Source organism: Anopheles stephensi, chromosome 2 (genome assembly GCF_013141755.1).
Source record: "Anopheles stephensi strain Indian chromosome 2, UCI_ANSTEP_V1.0, whole genome shotgun sequence".
NCBI classification, from domain to species: domain Eukaryota; kingdom Metazoa; phylum Arthropoda; class Insecta; order Diptera; family Culicidae; genus Anopheles; species Anopheles stephensi.
In genome coordinates this window covers 3,469,662-3,485,944 of record NC_050202.1, presented here as the reverse complement: position 1 = coordinate 3,485,944, position 16,283 = coordinate 3,469,662, and the positions used below count along the sequence as shown (strand labels likewise).

Genomic DNA, 16,283 nt, shown 5'->3' with positions numbered 1-16,283 from the left:
GTTTAACTGTTGAGATGACTGTTGGTAGAGACGACAGCGGCGCCGGTCTTTACACGGCTGGACAGGGGTCAAATCCCATCCTTGGTCTAAGACTAGTGCTTAGAAGAGGTCTTTAGGCCATGATTCTTACCTCAGTTCAGTATTAACATTCTAGTAATTCTTCTATGGTACTAACTTACATTCTGATGCAACATGATAATTCATGATTGGTAAGACGAAACCGTTAGTATGGCACATTCGTTCATCTTCAGCTTGCAAGTGATTTAATCAGAGCCGGAATAATCATAACAATGCATCGTGCATCATTGCAGCAGCACGCACACTAATTTGCTGTCGTAAAATGAGTTGATGCTAAGATTTCCGATTTATCAAGCAATGTAGCTATCAAGCATCAAGCAATGAAAAATTCCTCCTCCCCAGTGGAATGTTCACATCCACAGCAGCAGCGCGTCAGCTCATTTTAATAAAGTCCGTCCGTCCGAATTCCAATCATCTAAAGAATCTCATCAAAGAAAGATAATAAATCCAATCGTTTCGTGCCGTCTTTATCCGGCTACTAGCGCTAAAGCAGCCCTTAAGAACAAAAGTTTGCTGCTAGAAGAAAGCCCTCCGGAGGAAGTGAAGAGCTGGGCGGGTAGAAGGGTGGAAGCAAAAATTCAAAAGTGAATTGCTGCTCATCGATTTGTTTAATGAAAATCGCTTTCCCATGGCCCGGTCGTGTTCATCCTCTAGCTTTTCCTGTCTTCGGACAGTGCTCCGGATGCTTCCACTGCTGGTGCTTTCCATTTCATTAGCCTCTGCTCCGCGCAAGATGGAGAGAGAGAGAGAGAGCGAGAGAGAGAGAGAGAGAGAGAGAGAGAGAGCGAGAGCTACGAACTTCTCAATCTTTTAAGTTTATCAAAATTAATCCCACCAGAAAACCCTTTTGCCAGTTCAGGGCACGGTACACCGGGGTATCCCAAATCCACGCCGACTACCAGCCGTATCGAGATCAGCCGAGCAGGCGATGTGCTCCTTCTCGAATGTCGATTCTCTTTTTCCCTTCACTTTAAGTTTATTTTATTCTACGATACGGTGCGAGCGATTACATGTGCAGAACTTGCCAGCTGCTCCAGATATGGTTCATAGCCATATTTCAATATGACAGATAAAACAATCACGTTTTACCCTAGCTATTGAGAAACTATCAATACAAACTAACAACATCTCAGTAGTAACATCTAAAAATATAAATAAATAAAATAACGCTTCATTCAAATGAACTTTCACATTAAAAAAAAAAACATTTGACGTATGAGAAATGTTGCATGAAACGTTTCATTCTCACCGCTGTCATCAACGTCAACGTGCGCCGATATCTTATCTCATTTTCTTATCGCGTCTTTTTGTTACCAGAATTCGTCGGACCGTTCGTTAGCAGCTTCGTCGGAGCTTGTCGCACTGCAGTATCAAAGTTGATCACAGAAACGAAAGGCTGAAAAAAGTGAATTGTGAATTGTGATTAAAGTAGCACAATGGGTAGTTTCCTATCCAAAGACAAGCAAGCGAATAGCGAGCGCAAGAAATCTAACTCACTCGAACAGACAGTAACGTCAAACGGCCGTACCACGAGAATTTCCTCCGTGACAATGACGCGAGAAGTCCAAATATCGCAATCGATGACCAGTACAAGAACTTCCGTAAATTCTGTAACGTCGCAATCTTTTCGATCTGCTGGAACGATAGCACCAGGCGCAGCAGTGATTAGGTCTTCGAGAGGACCCAGATCGATTAACAACCAACCATCGGCCGACGCTTCCAAGGTGTCAATCCCCACGAAAACACGGTACGAAACATCATGCTCGATCCCAATAAGATAACGTCTTTCCAGGAAATACATATCATCTCTTTTTACTTTGTTTATCAGCATACTATACAGCGAGCCTCGAAAACTGCAAATTTCGAGCACACCGTACGTACGGGGGTTATTGGTGGTGGTCTGCAACGGTGCAGGATGCAAGGATGCACAACATTCAACAACTTGCACAGAAAACAATCATGATTTTAGAAATTATCACCATTGCTAGCGTACACGTCTGATTAAAAAAGTTCTTAAGCACGACCGAACATGCAAGCGAAAAACATAGCGTCAGAGCCGAACCATTTGCTTTGTGGACTGTGCGTCAGCTGTTGCAGTGACGTGACGCGATGTAGAATGTTGTGCATCTTGCACGACCTTGGTGAATGGAGTAAGAGCTCGTCAACCTTTAAAACAAGTCTTTGTTTTTGTTTTTCAGTGTCGCTTTTAGCCCCCAGATAGAGGACATCGAGTACGACTTGAGTCAAAAAGCGTACGTGCTCGTATTTCATCATTATAAATTCGCCGACATAAAGTTAAACCGCGAGGGCAGTGCTAAAGATATGCAGAAAATTCGAGAAATACTCAGTAACTATCGGTGCAGTACGCTCGACATCAATGAAAACTTAACCGTACTCAACGTACGAAAAAAAATGAGAGAAAGTAAGTGATGCAAGTGAAAGATACAAGAGCATTGCAGTTAATCGTTTGGCTTTTTTTGTTTTGTTTGGGTTCAAGTTCAAGCAAAACAATTTTCCAAAAACAGTTGCCTGATTGTATTCATCATGAGTCACGGACAAATCAACGACTACATTGTGGGGTATGATGGCGGTACGTACCATTTACACGACGATATTGTGGAACAGTGCACAGCCAACCAAACGCTGCAGGGCAAACCTAAAATATTTGCCGTGCAAGCCTGCCGAGGTACAGCTGTAATGGAAACGGATGCAAGGAAACCCACCGTCAGCGATAAGAGCGACATCGTTGTCTTTCAAAGCTCGTATCATGGTGAGTGATCATCGGTATGCTCATTACCACAAAAACCGAAAAATTGATCTCATTGTAAACCCAACGTTGCAGGCACTGTATCGTACCGAAGCCCAACTACCGGAAGCTCCTTCATGCAAGCCTTTCTGCGCCTGCTGCATGAAAACAATCACCAGTGCATCAGCAAAGTTGGCAAACTACTCAACAGCGAGTTTAAGGATAGAAGGTAAATCGCTATTGCAAAAAGGGATTTGTGTAAAGATGTGTGTTAGTGATGTTTTTTTTTTTCATTTAACATGCTCTTAACAGCGTTGGGCAGGCACCACCATTGACCATTACGTTACGGAAGGAGTTGATATTTGGAAGACTTCTCAAAAGCTCATAAACTCGATCAGTGCAATCAGTGCACAACATGCTTACACGAAATTAGGTGAGTATCGTTTGTGTGAGAGAGAGAGAGAGATAGATAGATAGAGATAGTTCCTTTCAGTTCATTGACCAAGCGTCTGCATATTGATAACAACCAACTACCAAGCGTATCCATCTTATTATAGGGGAATGAATGATAACGATAACGAAGATTTGAGTGCGATTAGACAACGAAAAGCAGTATAGTAATCGGGGTACCATATTACAAAAACTCAGGGACTACAAACTACTTATTTTACAATGGAACGAATGTAGCGTAACACAAAATATCGCCGTGTGAGTGAAGAGTGGGCATCATGCACACAAAAAAAAACCTGAGAAGACAAAAAAGGGTTCATGTTTCATACTTTATAGCAGAGGATATATACTAAAAACAAAGATATTAATTTTATTCCTCTTCTACTTCCTTGGCACTACAATCTCGAGAGGTGTTGGCCTGCCATGTTTGGCTTACTGTGACTTGATTTTACCCGAAGCAAAGTAGTCAGCTAGCAATACGGCCAGGCCGTTCTTTATGAATAATAAAAAAGTAGTAAGCCCTGCGTATGGGGAGGCGGTCTGGATAGGATTTGAACCCCAGTCCTGCCATGCGAGGGCTGGTGCCGTTATCGCCTCGGCGTTATTTTATTAGAGTTTTCAATTTGATAATTTGTGTTACTTTAATGCCAAACATACATAACATGTACTGTTTTTCTTTATTCTGATGGTGATAAGCCACTTTGAATTATTTACTAGAGTTTTCATGAGATTTTCTACCAAGATTTTACAAAACAACAAACTAGGCCGCTTTGTTGAATATCAGCACTATAACTTCACTTTGAAACCTTTACAAAATTATCAGCATTTCAGAAAAAAAAAAAACTACGGTAAAATACAGAACTAGACGTAAGATTAATGTGACTACGAGATCGTTTTTTTGTCTGTTTTTTTTTTTTTAAGTTAGATAGTCTGATATTTATCATTATTTACAATTCTTTACATTAAGACTGATAATAAAAGAACGAAAAAAATAAGTGAAGAAAGTTTTTGATGTAAAATATGTTCAAAACTCGCATCATTTTCTGACTATAAGTGACGCTTACTGAACCAAATGAGCCTATGTTCGATGTTCATACCGTGGACTGGGTACAACAATCTTTCGTGAGCACGTTTACAGTTGATTAGAAAAGTTTTTACTCGAGCAGAACGTTGTGATAATGTAATTGAGTGGTATAGCAAATAAGTAACAAACAACGCAATAGCAAGAAACACCGTTCGTACAATCAAAGCTTGAGTTGTGAAAAGGTAGCTTCCTTGATGTCTTGTCAACTTCGACATTTTGACCTTGGTATCATATTTTTTGATAATAGTTCGGAATTAAATATGTAACGGTAACATTTGTTCTGTTGAATTTGGAAACTTTTCGGTTGTCTTTGTGCTTGAGACTTGCGTCATCTTGCGTCCAGAGGCCTCATTGCCCACAATTTCCGACTTCCTTGACTGAGAGAGTTCTTTTCGTTCAGAGATATCTGGTAAAATTTTGACAGTTGAAACATTTTCTCGCTCACACTTGAAATGAGGAATAGTTTGAATTGAGTATTTTACGAGCTACTTTTTTTACTTTACACACGTCGATCGAGATACAATAATCAAGATCTAGAATGTCGTGAGAGAGATCGATTCCTGCTGTCTAGTCGGTAACAGTGTGGACTCACATGGAATGATCTGAACGGATCAACTTGAGCGCATGTAATCCCTGCCTAAGACTAGGTCCGCCATTTGCCAATTCCCTGACGCTAACGCATCCCAGTGCTTTGACATGGATCTAGGTATTAGTCAAGCGATCTTGATGTTATGTAGTACGTGGTGAATCTAATTACTTTACAGCTTGCAGAGCTCCTCCACTGTCCAAATACTTTGCTGCTTTGTGACTTCGATTACTCCTACGCATTGGTTATAATTTTGTGCAGATATTTGATCGAAAATACCCTGCCACCCAATATCTAAATTATTCAACGCCACTTACTGACAAGATACTGCTGCTATGAAACTCGTAACAAAGAAGAAAATAAGATAAATCATCGTCTTAAAAGCCGTTCCTATACATATTCCTAGACGACGTTCGGGAATGACAATCGTGCCATGTAGTTATCCATTGACACGGTAGCGAGCGGCCAGGGTATGCTGCATGCAATCCAGAAACTAAACGGTAATACCCCAATCACCTGACAATGCACTGCACAAAGATTGGCACAACATTTACGTAGCCACATTCCAGGCCGTAAGTCGCAGTCCGAGACGGACGTATCCATCCAATCGGGGAAGCAAATAGCTATCGCCGGCATCGAGGATGCTTTGATGCTTGTCCACCTTTCCAGCAGTTGAAAGAGATTTTCTTAGCTAAACCGTAAATAAACGAGTTCCGGGCAGCTGCCCGTCCTGTGATATGTATGCTTTCCGTCTACTGCTTCAGTCAATCAATCGATCCGTACCGGTCCGGTTGGTGCATTTCACAGCCGTACGGACAGACACGGCGACACACACACCTATCGAAGCGTTGCATTTTGTAGCAATCGTACACAGGGACAGGGTTAGTAGCAAACTATTTCAAATATATATATAAATTAACAAACATACCTACAGCGCACTTTGCACTCTGTGGTAGTATGATGCTGTGTGTACGATTTGCTATTTCCACAAAAATAAATTGTAGCCACAGGAGTTTTTAATAAAAATGCCTCGTACTATGACAACTCGTTCAATTTTACTCCATGCTTACGTTATTGCTTCCGGGCCGTTTTCCGATGTGTGTGCGGAGGGCATGTTTTAGGCAGAAATGAATTACGGTGCATCGGTACCGGCTTTCCTGGAGGATGGGCGCAAAGCGTTTGATACACAGTTTTGTTGAATTTTCTCCTCTCACTCTTTGGCTGGCATACCCTGGACCTTGTGGTATGTGATACACCGGTCGCCGGAGGATATCATAAGGATCGGATACCTCGGTCGGAATGCGATGGTACGATGTTTATTCTTCTCTGTTTGATTGTGGCTTTGTTTATTTGTAAGGCAGGTGCACCTGCACAAGCTTTCCCAACTTTGGAGGGAAACAAAAAAGAACATAACGATTCTTTCGGATTTGTCCAGGATGTCTAGATTCCTGGATGCTAACTGCAACTGTACTTTCACCGCTCAGCTGCTCTCTCTCTCTCTCTCTCTCTCTCTCTCCCTCGCTCTGCGACCAGTTATATTGATATTGGATATTCCTCGACAACGAGAATTGAGGAGGCTCACTATTGCGTCTGTTGCTTTTACCCGGAGAGCAAATCCTCACACCCCCTCCCCCTCCCCCCCCCCCCCACAAGTTTGTCTCGTTCAGAAAATTGAAATAGTTTGTCTATCAGTTCTCAATTTATCACGACTGTTTCTTTTTTCCAACCAAAAACCCCACTTCATTGCATCGTGACCGAAAACACGGGGGGTTTAAAGAAGCAAGCAGTTTAGGTCGTTCAGCTACGGGAAGAAATTGTCGAGGCAGAACAACAACTACACAGCAAAAAAAAACTACAATCTGACACACACACACACACACAACACGTCCGGAAATGAAAAATTCCAAAGCGGATTGCTCATTTCGACTCGGTGTGGAGTATTTTTACTGCTTCCAGTTCTTGCACCCAGTTCAAGGGGGTTTTCCACAAAAATCCAACCTCCCAAAACGACACAAACGATAGTGGCATCAGAGGGGGCCAGGGGTTTTCGAGATTTTTCATTTGTATTCAATTAAACTCTACTGCTGGCTGCTGCTTCTGCAACTGGCTGATGTTGTACGAGTTTTGGTCCCTTTTGGAACGCTTTTTCGTACCTAACAGGGGACTGAGAGCACCACAAAGAAGCGCCAAAGCTTCGCTAGCTCTGGTGCAGACTGACGACATCTCACGCGAAGGCAACCGAAACCGTTGCAACTTGTCATTAGTTCGCTCGTAGTACACCGACGAACATTATGCTAATGCGCTTGAATATCAAAGACAAGCGGTATTATAATGCCGGCGCTCGCCAGTGTGGTAGCAGAGCAGATGAAACATCATGTACCCCAGTGAGTTCATTATGCAAATGTAAGATGCATGTTTCGGGGTTTGAACGTTGTACCTGTGTTGTAGGAGCATTTTTTCCACCATCCTCTACGGTGAGAGTTTTCTGGAGCTAGGAACACCTTTAGCTGCTTCTTAATAAATTCCAAGAGTGCATTGATACTCCAGAGTAGAATTGAATGTTCTGGTGTGCATTTAAGCCTTTTAATTTATCTAGGTTCAATAAAATGCCACACTTTTAAGGGCCTTTTTTTCGAAGCAAACATTAATCTTCCGCTTCCTCTGGGTAAACTCTTCTAAATGTCACGACGCACTTTATCATTCACACAACGCTACATTCCTTGTGAGGAAAATTATAGTCTGCCAACCTGCTGAAACTATGCTCCACAGAGGTTACACTTTAACAGTAGCAGTAAATGCTTCCGCAAGTCTTAATCGAGCGCAACGATACGTTTCGGTGAATGTCATTATCGCGAACGCACCCAACCAGCAGAGCACATTTGCAAAAAACCAACGACAAAGGGATTTTATTCCTATGATTTATAAATGTCGCAACCGACGCAAACGATTATCCGGTGGTAAGTGGAAAAGTTTTCATTTTTTTTTTGATTTTCCATGATGACATGAAAGTAACTTTGGGTAAGAATTCTTACCGAATTCAAAAGTATGCTGAAGTACTATTCGAGACCCCCGAAAAACAGGTGAAAACTAATTATGGTAATTGCAAATATTGCATTTCCACTTTGTCGTTTTGACTCTACGACCTCGAGAAATTTTTTACGGCGGAAATGTTAAAAGGGTTGATTCAAAGAGGGGAGGCCAAAGCTAAATTATTAGATCAAACGAATAATTTCATCGTAGATTTCATGTTCCAACCTCAGGGAACTCTTTCGCTGTGTGTGGTGCCTGTGATCAAAAGCTAATTTAACGCCAGGTTCAAATCCTATCGTTCAGATAAATTCTCGATATGAAACATTAGTTTTGATGCTAAATTCAACTTCTATTTGGCTTTGAAAACCAGCATATTGCAAACAAATTAGATTTTGCCTAAGGGACGCCTAAGGGAGATCAATCATATTCGGTTTCGAAAGAGTAAAACGGCTTTGTGACCTGAACGACAGCAACAATCCTCGATACCGCTCAAGAGGTAGCGCCTTCGTCTGGCAATTCATTATGACGGACCTTTCTGGCGGTCGTATTAACCACATCACTCCATCTTAATGTTGGGCCTACCACGCCACCTCTGCCCTAGAAGACGGCCCAAAAAGACTTTACGGCTTGGATAGTCCGGTGTCATTCTCAGTACATAACCAACCCAACCGAAAACTGTTTCCCTGCTCGATGGTCAGATCATCGTACGACTCGTAGAGCTCATCATTGTAAATGTTCCTCAATTGTCCTTCCACAAAAACAGAATCAAAAACCTTTGCGAGCATTTTACTCTCAACAGATCTCTCAAGGATTCGAGAGGGTCTCGTCAGTTTTTTGACATTTCAAAATAATAGTTAAACTAATGCTTGAGAAATCCTGCTTGTAATAAAATGCAATTTCGGAGAAAGGAATCTTATTACACCAAACGTATCCGTTTGAAATCTGATTTTGCTAGCCAAACATTTATATTTTAACGTCACTAACAAACGTTTCCCTCATAAAATCTCATTACACTCTCGCGCTGTGCCAGCATCGACACCGGGGCTGTAGATTTAATTTCATCGATATGTCAACTAACTAGCCAGCCCTGCCAGACGGCTTCGAGAACACTATTCGAACCGTCGTAACTAAACGAACGTCATTCACTGAACTTCAAACAGACACGCGACCCGAGCTAATTCGTTTACACTCAAATGAGCTGAACAAATAAAGGCGCGACAGTAGACACCAGCAACAGCAGCAGCACCAGGATGATCCCGCTACTACAACCGTTAAGCCCTCTTGTACGCTCCTGTCGGTCAACATAATTCCGGACAAAACGGACGACCATCAACGCTCAGTGCCGATGTGTCTGTTCGATCAGTGCACGCTGAGCAAACGTTCCCTTGGATGGAAAGACAGCCAAACCGTACAGCCGCTGATCCAAATGTTCTCTTCACAATCTGAATGAGTGTAGAAGCAGAGGAAGAGTTAAAAAAAAACCCCTCTGAGTTCTGGCTGTTGTACTCTGAGATGATGGCTGTTGTACTGAGTAAAACAGACAAAACGAACATGGACTCGCATCATTACTACCAACTTCAACTTACTGGAACCAGCGGAACAAACCCCCGAGCGAACGAACTTTCCTTCAGATTAACGAAAAACAAACACTATTAGCGCAAGCCGTTAATGTTCCAAAATGGGTCCCGGCTCGCTCCCCGGTGTTTGGTAAGGTGACACCTGCAGGACGGTGCTAAATTTCACCGTGAGAATCCACGCTCGAAAGCTTACTTACCAACCAAGCACAATGATCTGTTGTGCCAGGCGAATACCAGTGGATGGGTCACAAGTTTCAGAAAAAGTCATATCTTTGGCCGAACCATACACCGGTGGCACAGAAAACATGGCAGCATATGAAATGTACCATAACCTGGAGTAGTAAAAAAGGAGAGAGAGAGAGAGAGAGAGAGAGAGAGAGAGAGAGATAACTTAAACAGAAAATAAAATGATCGCCCAGCTCCATCTCTCTCTCTCTTACTCTACTCCAGCCAACGAGGCGTTCACGATGGTTTGGGTCACACATACGGCATACGGGAAAGCCGGTAAAGGCCTTCCCGTTTTTTTTTTTGAGAATGGGACCAAAAGATAGGGCCTACATAATTTAAAAAATCCTTAAACGATTCCACGACATTGCGCTGCGCCATATCCGCCGTTTTGGACATGGTTATGGACCCGAACAACGGAACCGTTTAGCCCCACCGTATGTGTATGGGTGGCTTGGTGCGTGATGGCAAACAGGAGAGCATCCCCAATCGAGGGATGGACAAGGGATCTCCGAGGGAGACCGAGGGGGATTGAAAAAGCCAACAAAAAAAAAACAAAAACAACAACAGCAGTCGTGAAAGTTGGAAAGAACGACTGAACGACTGAACGACTTTTCCCTTACCATATGTGCGTTGTTTGTGTTCGGGATCGTGTAGTAATGCGACAGTAGCACGGCTAACGTTGGAAAATGAAGACCCGACTAGGACGACCGACGTACGTACGTGCCAGCGGTGTGTGTGTGTGTGTGTGTGTGTTTTGTGAGGGTGAAAAGCATTAAATAGCTGATGATGGTAATTTAAAGCCAGCGCATCGACGATTCCATTTATATCGGGCAACGGTTTCTGACATAGGAAGACAGGAAGAAAGCGCATCCCGCCATACACACACACTCGCACGCGCACACAAACGGTGATCGGAACTTCGGAACGAGATGCTCCCAGGGTGAGACTTACCATTGGGTAGCTGGGAATTCGCAGGAGAAAAGGTGGCTCTAAATTGTTCATTTATATTTATGAGATCGCACAGGACGCGCGCGATACGGATACACACACACACACACACAAGATGGAAAGCGGGAGCTGGGACGACGAATCGAGAGCCACCGAAACCGATTTTACCAAACACTAGTTTCCAATCCGGCCATTGCTGTTTCGACCTGTTCGATGGTACTATTATTTTAGTGTTCTTCTGATGAGATGAGCTTCGAGAGCTCTGTTCAAAGTTGCTTTTTACTTGTTTCTGGTTTCGAGGCAGCGCTTAGGTTGCTAAATTTAAAGGAAATCGCATTTTTATCAATTATATACAGCATTCCATACCGTGATCATAATGTTGCTGTTTCCCTCAGCGGAATCGGTCACGTGCGCGTATGGGTGCGTGCGTGAAACACCGCCACCATGTTTCATGCCTCGTCTTGTTTGCCAAATAGGGCAGCAAAAGGACATTCGAAAGGTTGCTTTGAACAAACATGTTTGTTTCGGCGGAAGCAATATCGATTTCTGTATCATTTGAATCCAATTTAAACGGGCAAATTATAAACATGTATTGATTGTACGAGTTTTCAAGCACGCTTTTTTTACATTTTGAAATATCTCTGACTTGAACGACACACAGCATATTGCTTACAGTATATTAAATTTACGAACCAAATATTCCTCAACCTAAGAGGCGTGGAATAAAATAAAGCCATATAATTTCGACCACCCGGTCCCCGATGGAGGCGCCCAGTGTTTCATGAATATTTTATCTTAATTACACGCGCTCAACAACACCGTCACTGTGCTAACGGTCGAGAACGCTAGCCGTCGGTCTTGTCGACATCGATCGATTCTGTCTGACTTGCTTTAAATTGTACACGGTTTTTTGGTTTGGTTTTTCCTCAAAATTTCCTCATCAGCATCCTCCTCGAGGATCATCTTTTCGAGTACGGCCATTCAACTCATCGGACCAGGGCCATCTTCAATTAGGTAAGTAAGCTAGCAAAAGATTCGCCTGGATTAGGTAAGTTAAATTAAGCAAAAGGTAAAAAAATCCTGAGCTATGGAAGGAAAAGCTCTGTTCAGATGAAAAATAGAACACGAGATAAGATTTTTTTTCTCTTTCTCCTAGATGCCATCACGACCCCAAAGTTAGTTGCTAAGTGTGTTTGTCGGTATTGACGCCTGTTGAAGTCACCTTTCCAATGCTGACCTTTGACCACCATTCCAAAAGGGAAAACAAAACCTTGGAATGGAAAGCAAAAACAAAAAAAAAATAAACATCCTGCACTAGAAAGATAATGCACACAACGCACACAAAGCACCAAATTAAACAATCATAAAGCTGGCAGCTAGATGATGAAAAGGCGAACTCCCCAAGGTGGAGTGCTGCGTGTAAATTAAAAATCCGGGGTGACTTAATTAAAATTTTCACACAATTTTTCCACCCACCCCTTCTTTCCAATTAAACGCGTTATGCGCTTGTTCAAAAACACACGCACAGCAACACGGAAAGCAAATAGAAAGCGAGAAAAGCGAAAGCCGGAAAAGGAGAGGGAAAAAAACTAAACCGTGCCGTGTCTTTTGTGACAGACTCCAGCTTTATCCTTGACATCTTTCTTCATTCAATGCTTTCACCCTGTCGAGTGCGGGGAAAATACTGTGCTTCCGAATTCGGGAAAACGGACACTTTTGCTCCCGATCTCACAACTACAAAACCCAATATATTTCCCAAACAAAGTGCCCAACAAACCACCGCTACCGACCAACTTAACTGGTTCACTTCACTTCGTGCTGCACTTCCGCTTTCAACCTTGAAATTCAATTCCATTTTCGAATGCTGGCCAAAGCTGCACAGGCACAGGAAAACGAATCTACCTGCAGCAAACAAACACAAAAAAAAAGAGCTGGTTGCACACGATGAAGCAGAAGTTAGTGTTTCTCCGAGTGTGTGGCATGAAAAATGGTCAATACAACTTCGTTTCCGGACGCTCCCCATTCGCTGCACCCGGTTGCAACTCGTTCAATTCAATTCAATGGCTTTTCGTCGCCACTACCCTCTGACGCTGTTTGTATGTGTGAGCGTTTTCCTTTTTCCTTCACTTGCTGAACTTGCTTCCTCGCTCGCTTCATTTCCTGTTTCTACCTTTCTATTACCTGAATTGCTGAAAAATGCAATTGCAGTGGCAACGAGCCGAGAACCGCAAGACGACTACCACGACACAGCGCTCGGGACGAATAATTTAGTAACCGAGTTGTTCGGGTGTGTTTGCAGTACTGTACAGTACTGTCACTGTGATGGGGTGGCGGTGGCCATGGGCGCAGAGAAGTTTTTATGCTTTCCCGTTCTTTCTTTACCCTTTCCACGGGTGAATCATGGTTTTTCTTGCTGCGAGAAATTTGCATCCCGCTGACACACTTTCCGGAACGTCCGGAAGTCCATTAGAAACCGCTTGCATACAAACAGGCGCATCAACCCTCAGCCGAACTGTTTCGAGAGAGAGCTAGATAGAGGCATCATTGCTACATTGTTTCTAGCAAACCATGGGAAAGATATTAAAAAAGCACTAATTTTTTTTTTCTTCGCATCAAGGTGGCCGAAATGTTCTCAAAATTTTTGTTCCCAATTTTCCGACTGCAAATGACATGAATCTTGAGAAATATACTTAACTCTCTTTTTCTTCTCTCTACATGTGTATGGTATGCGACAACCTCTTGGGTGAAAAATTCCAATCATAAAGCCATAAACCCCACTCTTCCCATCCCAATCAGTTTGATTGTGCGTCCAACAAGACATCTCCTTCTTCCTTTTTCAAGGTTGCCTTGGTCCATTCCGTGCCACAAAATATGTATGGAATGAATTTTTATTTTCCTGTCCCACAGGCTTCGCAAATCTCATCATTCCCAAGGCGTTACATACCGCCGCACGCAGATCGGCCGGATGCTGCCGGACAAAATGCAAAGCATTCCAACACCGCCGACTATGTGCGGGCGGTATTTTTGCAAAACCAGTTCACAGCTGCGAACGTCGGTATGCGGTAGTGACAGAACGATCGATTTACCGTGGAAAGACGTCACACGGCGAGTCACCTGCCAGCTGGCACGCAGCAGCAAAGATGCAAAAGTGCAAAAATTCTCCGAAACCATTCCAACCCATCCAACCCCAAGCCAATAAGCGATAATGCCAGCGCTCCCCAGCGAATCGATTGCAAACTTTTGGCGCTCCCGATCTCAGGTCAAGTGTTCCGGGCGAGGGTCAGGTGATGCACACGAGGCTGACATCTCGCACAAATCAAGGCTACCGGCTAATGGAAGGACAGTTCGACCGGGCAAGTTTTGCTACCACACTGTCACGTTCACCCCGAACAACGGTCGGTGTCTTCAAAGCTTTGGCAGGTAATCAAGTGAATGTGTGAAGTTGGCTGGACTCTTCCCGGGTTGTAATGAACCGAGCGGCGCGTTCTGGTGTTGAATTTTTGCCCGACAAACAAACATCACGGTGAGCAGCAAAATCAAACTTTCCAGGCAACACCTCGAACACTATTCAATTGATGAGAAAAGTTCCGCCCGTGGGGAACATAATGTTTCCTGTGACGGGGTGATGTTCGCTCGGTCGTGACTTTATCAAACTGGGACAGAAATTAGGTTCGAAAGATTTCTTAATTAGAGTTCCACATTGAGGCAGGTTTTTTTCTTCAAACGAGCAAGCTGCCTTGTTAGAGAGCAGCAAGGACAATGATAATAAAATATATTCATCTACAATTTCTTTAACTATTTTACATTGTCAACAAACATGTTTTCAACAACTTCTGAGGACAACTTCTTAGGGAGAGAGATGCTTCGCTATGTGCTTCACAATCTATTTTATTGAAAGTTTGCCAATAGTTCTAGAAGAACAACTCTGGCATGCTTCGTAAATATCAAATGACACATCGCTCAAGGACACTCTGGACAACCTGTGCCAAAGAAACTCGTCTTTTTGTTCTACTTATCTAAACGATTTTGAAAGAGAAAGAAAAAGTATTGATTGATTATCCGTAGGCGCTATAAAAGGTCCGATGGCAAGGTCAGTAGCGACACCAGTCTCCAAAAGGCAGAATCGGGTATCGATCCACTTCCAATCCTTCTATCCATACGTAGGACTGACTATCTAACTACATTTTATTATACAGGAATGCCAGTAATGGCAGCATAAGGCCTCTTGAGGCTTTAGAGCAAAAAACAGGCGAAGAAAAAGACGAAGGAGTAAAAAATAAAGTATCTCATTACTTAAAATTAATTTTTATCCAGAAAAAAAAGGATTCTTTACAGACGTGCACATATGTTCAAAAGACCAAGAATTAATTGTGGAAACAATTTACCCTTGTCATCTTCAATAACTTATCCAAAGCAATAAACCATTGCACATACTTTTTTATATTTTTTTGTAAATAATCAGAACCGAAATTTTTTAAATCATAAAATTTATTTAAAATATTCATCAAGGACAAACAATTCGCATAAAAAAATACTATCTCACGACTTTTTTATTTTACAAAGAAAACACCATCAGCTGTGTTGAATATTTCATACCTCTCACAGACAACATCCTCCTGCAAAAACGGACCCGAACCAAACATTCACAATTGGCTCCGTGAAGAACGAACGAACATTATTTCAAACTCCCGAGACTCCCGGGAGACCGGTCCGTTTTGCGCCACCAAAGTTTGATGGGGCTGGTGCGACTTAGTCCCAAGCTGGCAAGCAAAATGATTAATCGATACATCCACGAAAAACAGTGCGGACAAAAAAGAGTTCACTCTGTCGATACGCGAAAATAAAATTGAAAGGCTGCTGAAACCGAAAACCAAAATATAGAAACATCGATCTTCCTTCAAGCGCGGTAATATAAACTGCTACCGCGACGCGATAAAACAAGGAAAAACTCTCTCGCTGTACGGTGGAAAAGGTAAATGGTTCGACAAGAGCACGTTTCCTATCATTCGTGTTGAGTTTTTTTATTTTTTCGCTGGTCCCCACTCCATGTTCTTTCTGTTTTATTGCGTTGTTTATTTTGTTGGTACTATTTCTGAAGCATTCTACGCCCTTCCGGGAGAGCACGTTCGTAGCGCACAGCCACAGGAAGGAAATGGCAAGATGCTGACAACATCGCACTCCAACCGTCTATACCCGGCTGTAAAACCAGGCTGCCGTAGCTTCTTCAAACCCCTTTTACCTGGTGGAAAACGGTCTCCACAGCATTCGTCTTTTTATGCCCACTGTCACCTGGTGACGCGCTTGCTTCATCCGCAACACGGCGGATAAATGTCAAGGTTGACTTTGGCCGTTGTGCAAACAGACGCCCGTGAGAGAGTTGCTTCTCGATTGGTAAAGCTCCTAGCACCAGAGTATCACACACCACATCGCTTGGAGGCAAAAAAAAGAAGAAAACCCGAACAAGAACATGGAGACAAATCCGCATGTAATGCATGTCGGACCGAAAGCTCGTCCAGGCACGTCAGCAGATCCCGCGAATCCATTTCGCTGCCGTTG

The 16,283-nt window shown here is 43.0% G+C and overlaps 2 protein-coding genes across 7 annotated transcripts in view; one reads left to right on the top strand and one right to left on the bottom strand.

The window, feature by feature from the left end:
• LOC118503664 overlaps window positions 1–16,283 on the bottom strand; it is a 239,104-nt gene that overhangs the window by 208,531 nt on the left and 14,290 nt on the right. The gene's annotated exons all lie outside the window — the stretch shown is intronic.
• Window positions 1,393–4,274, top strand: LOC118503670 (caspase-3-like). Of its 3 annotated transcripts, XM_036037210.1 has the most exons (7): window positions 1,395–1,825; window positions 1,907–1,951; window positions 2,277–2,500; window positions 2,576–2,848; window positions 2,921–3,053; window positions 3,137–3,257; window positions 3,382–4,274. In XM_036037210.1, exons 1-6 carry the CDS (start codon window positions 1,515–1,517, stop codon window positions 3,210–3,212), a joined length of 1,062 nt encoding a protein of 353 aa, XP_035893103.1. In that variant the 5' UTR covers window positions 1,395–1,514; the 3' UTR covers window positions 3,213–3,257; window positions 3,382–4,274. The 3 variants fall into 3 exon arrangements, with proteins under 3 accessions (XP_035893104.1, XP_035893103.1, XP_035893102.1); XM_036037209.1 differs by having other exon boundaries at window positions 3,137–4,274; XM_036037211.1 differs by lacking the exon at window positions 1,907–1,951 and having other exon boundaries at window positions 1,393–1,825; window positions 3,137–4,274.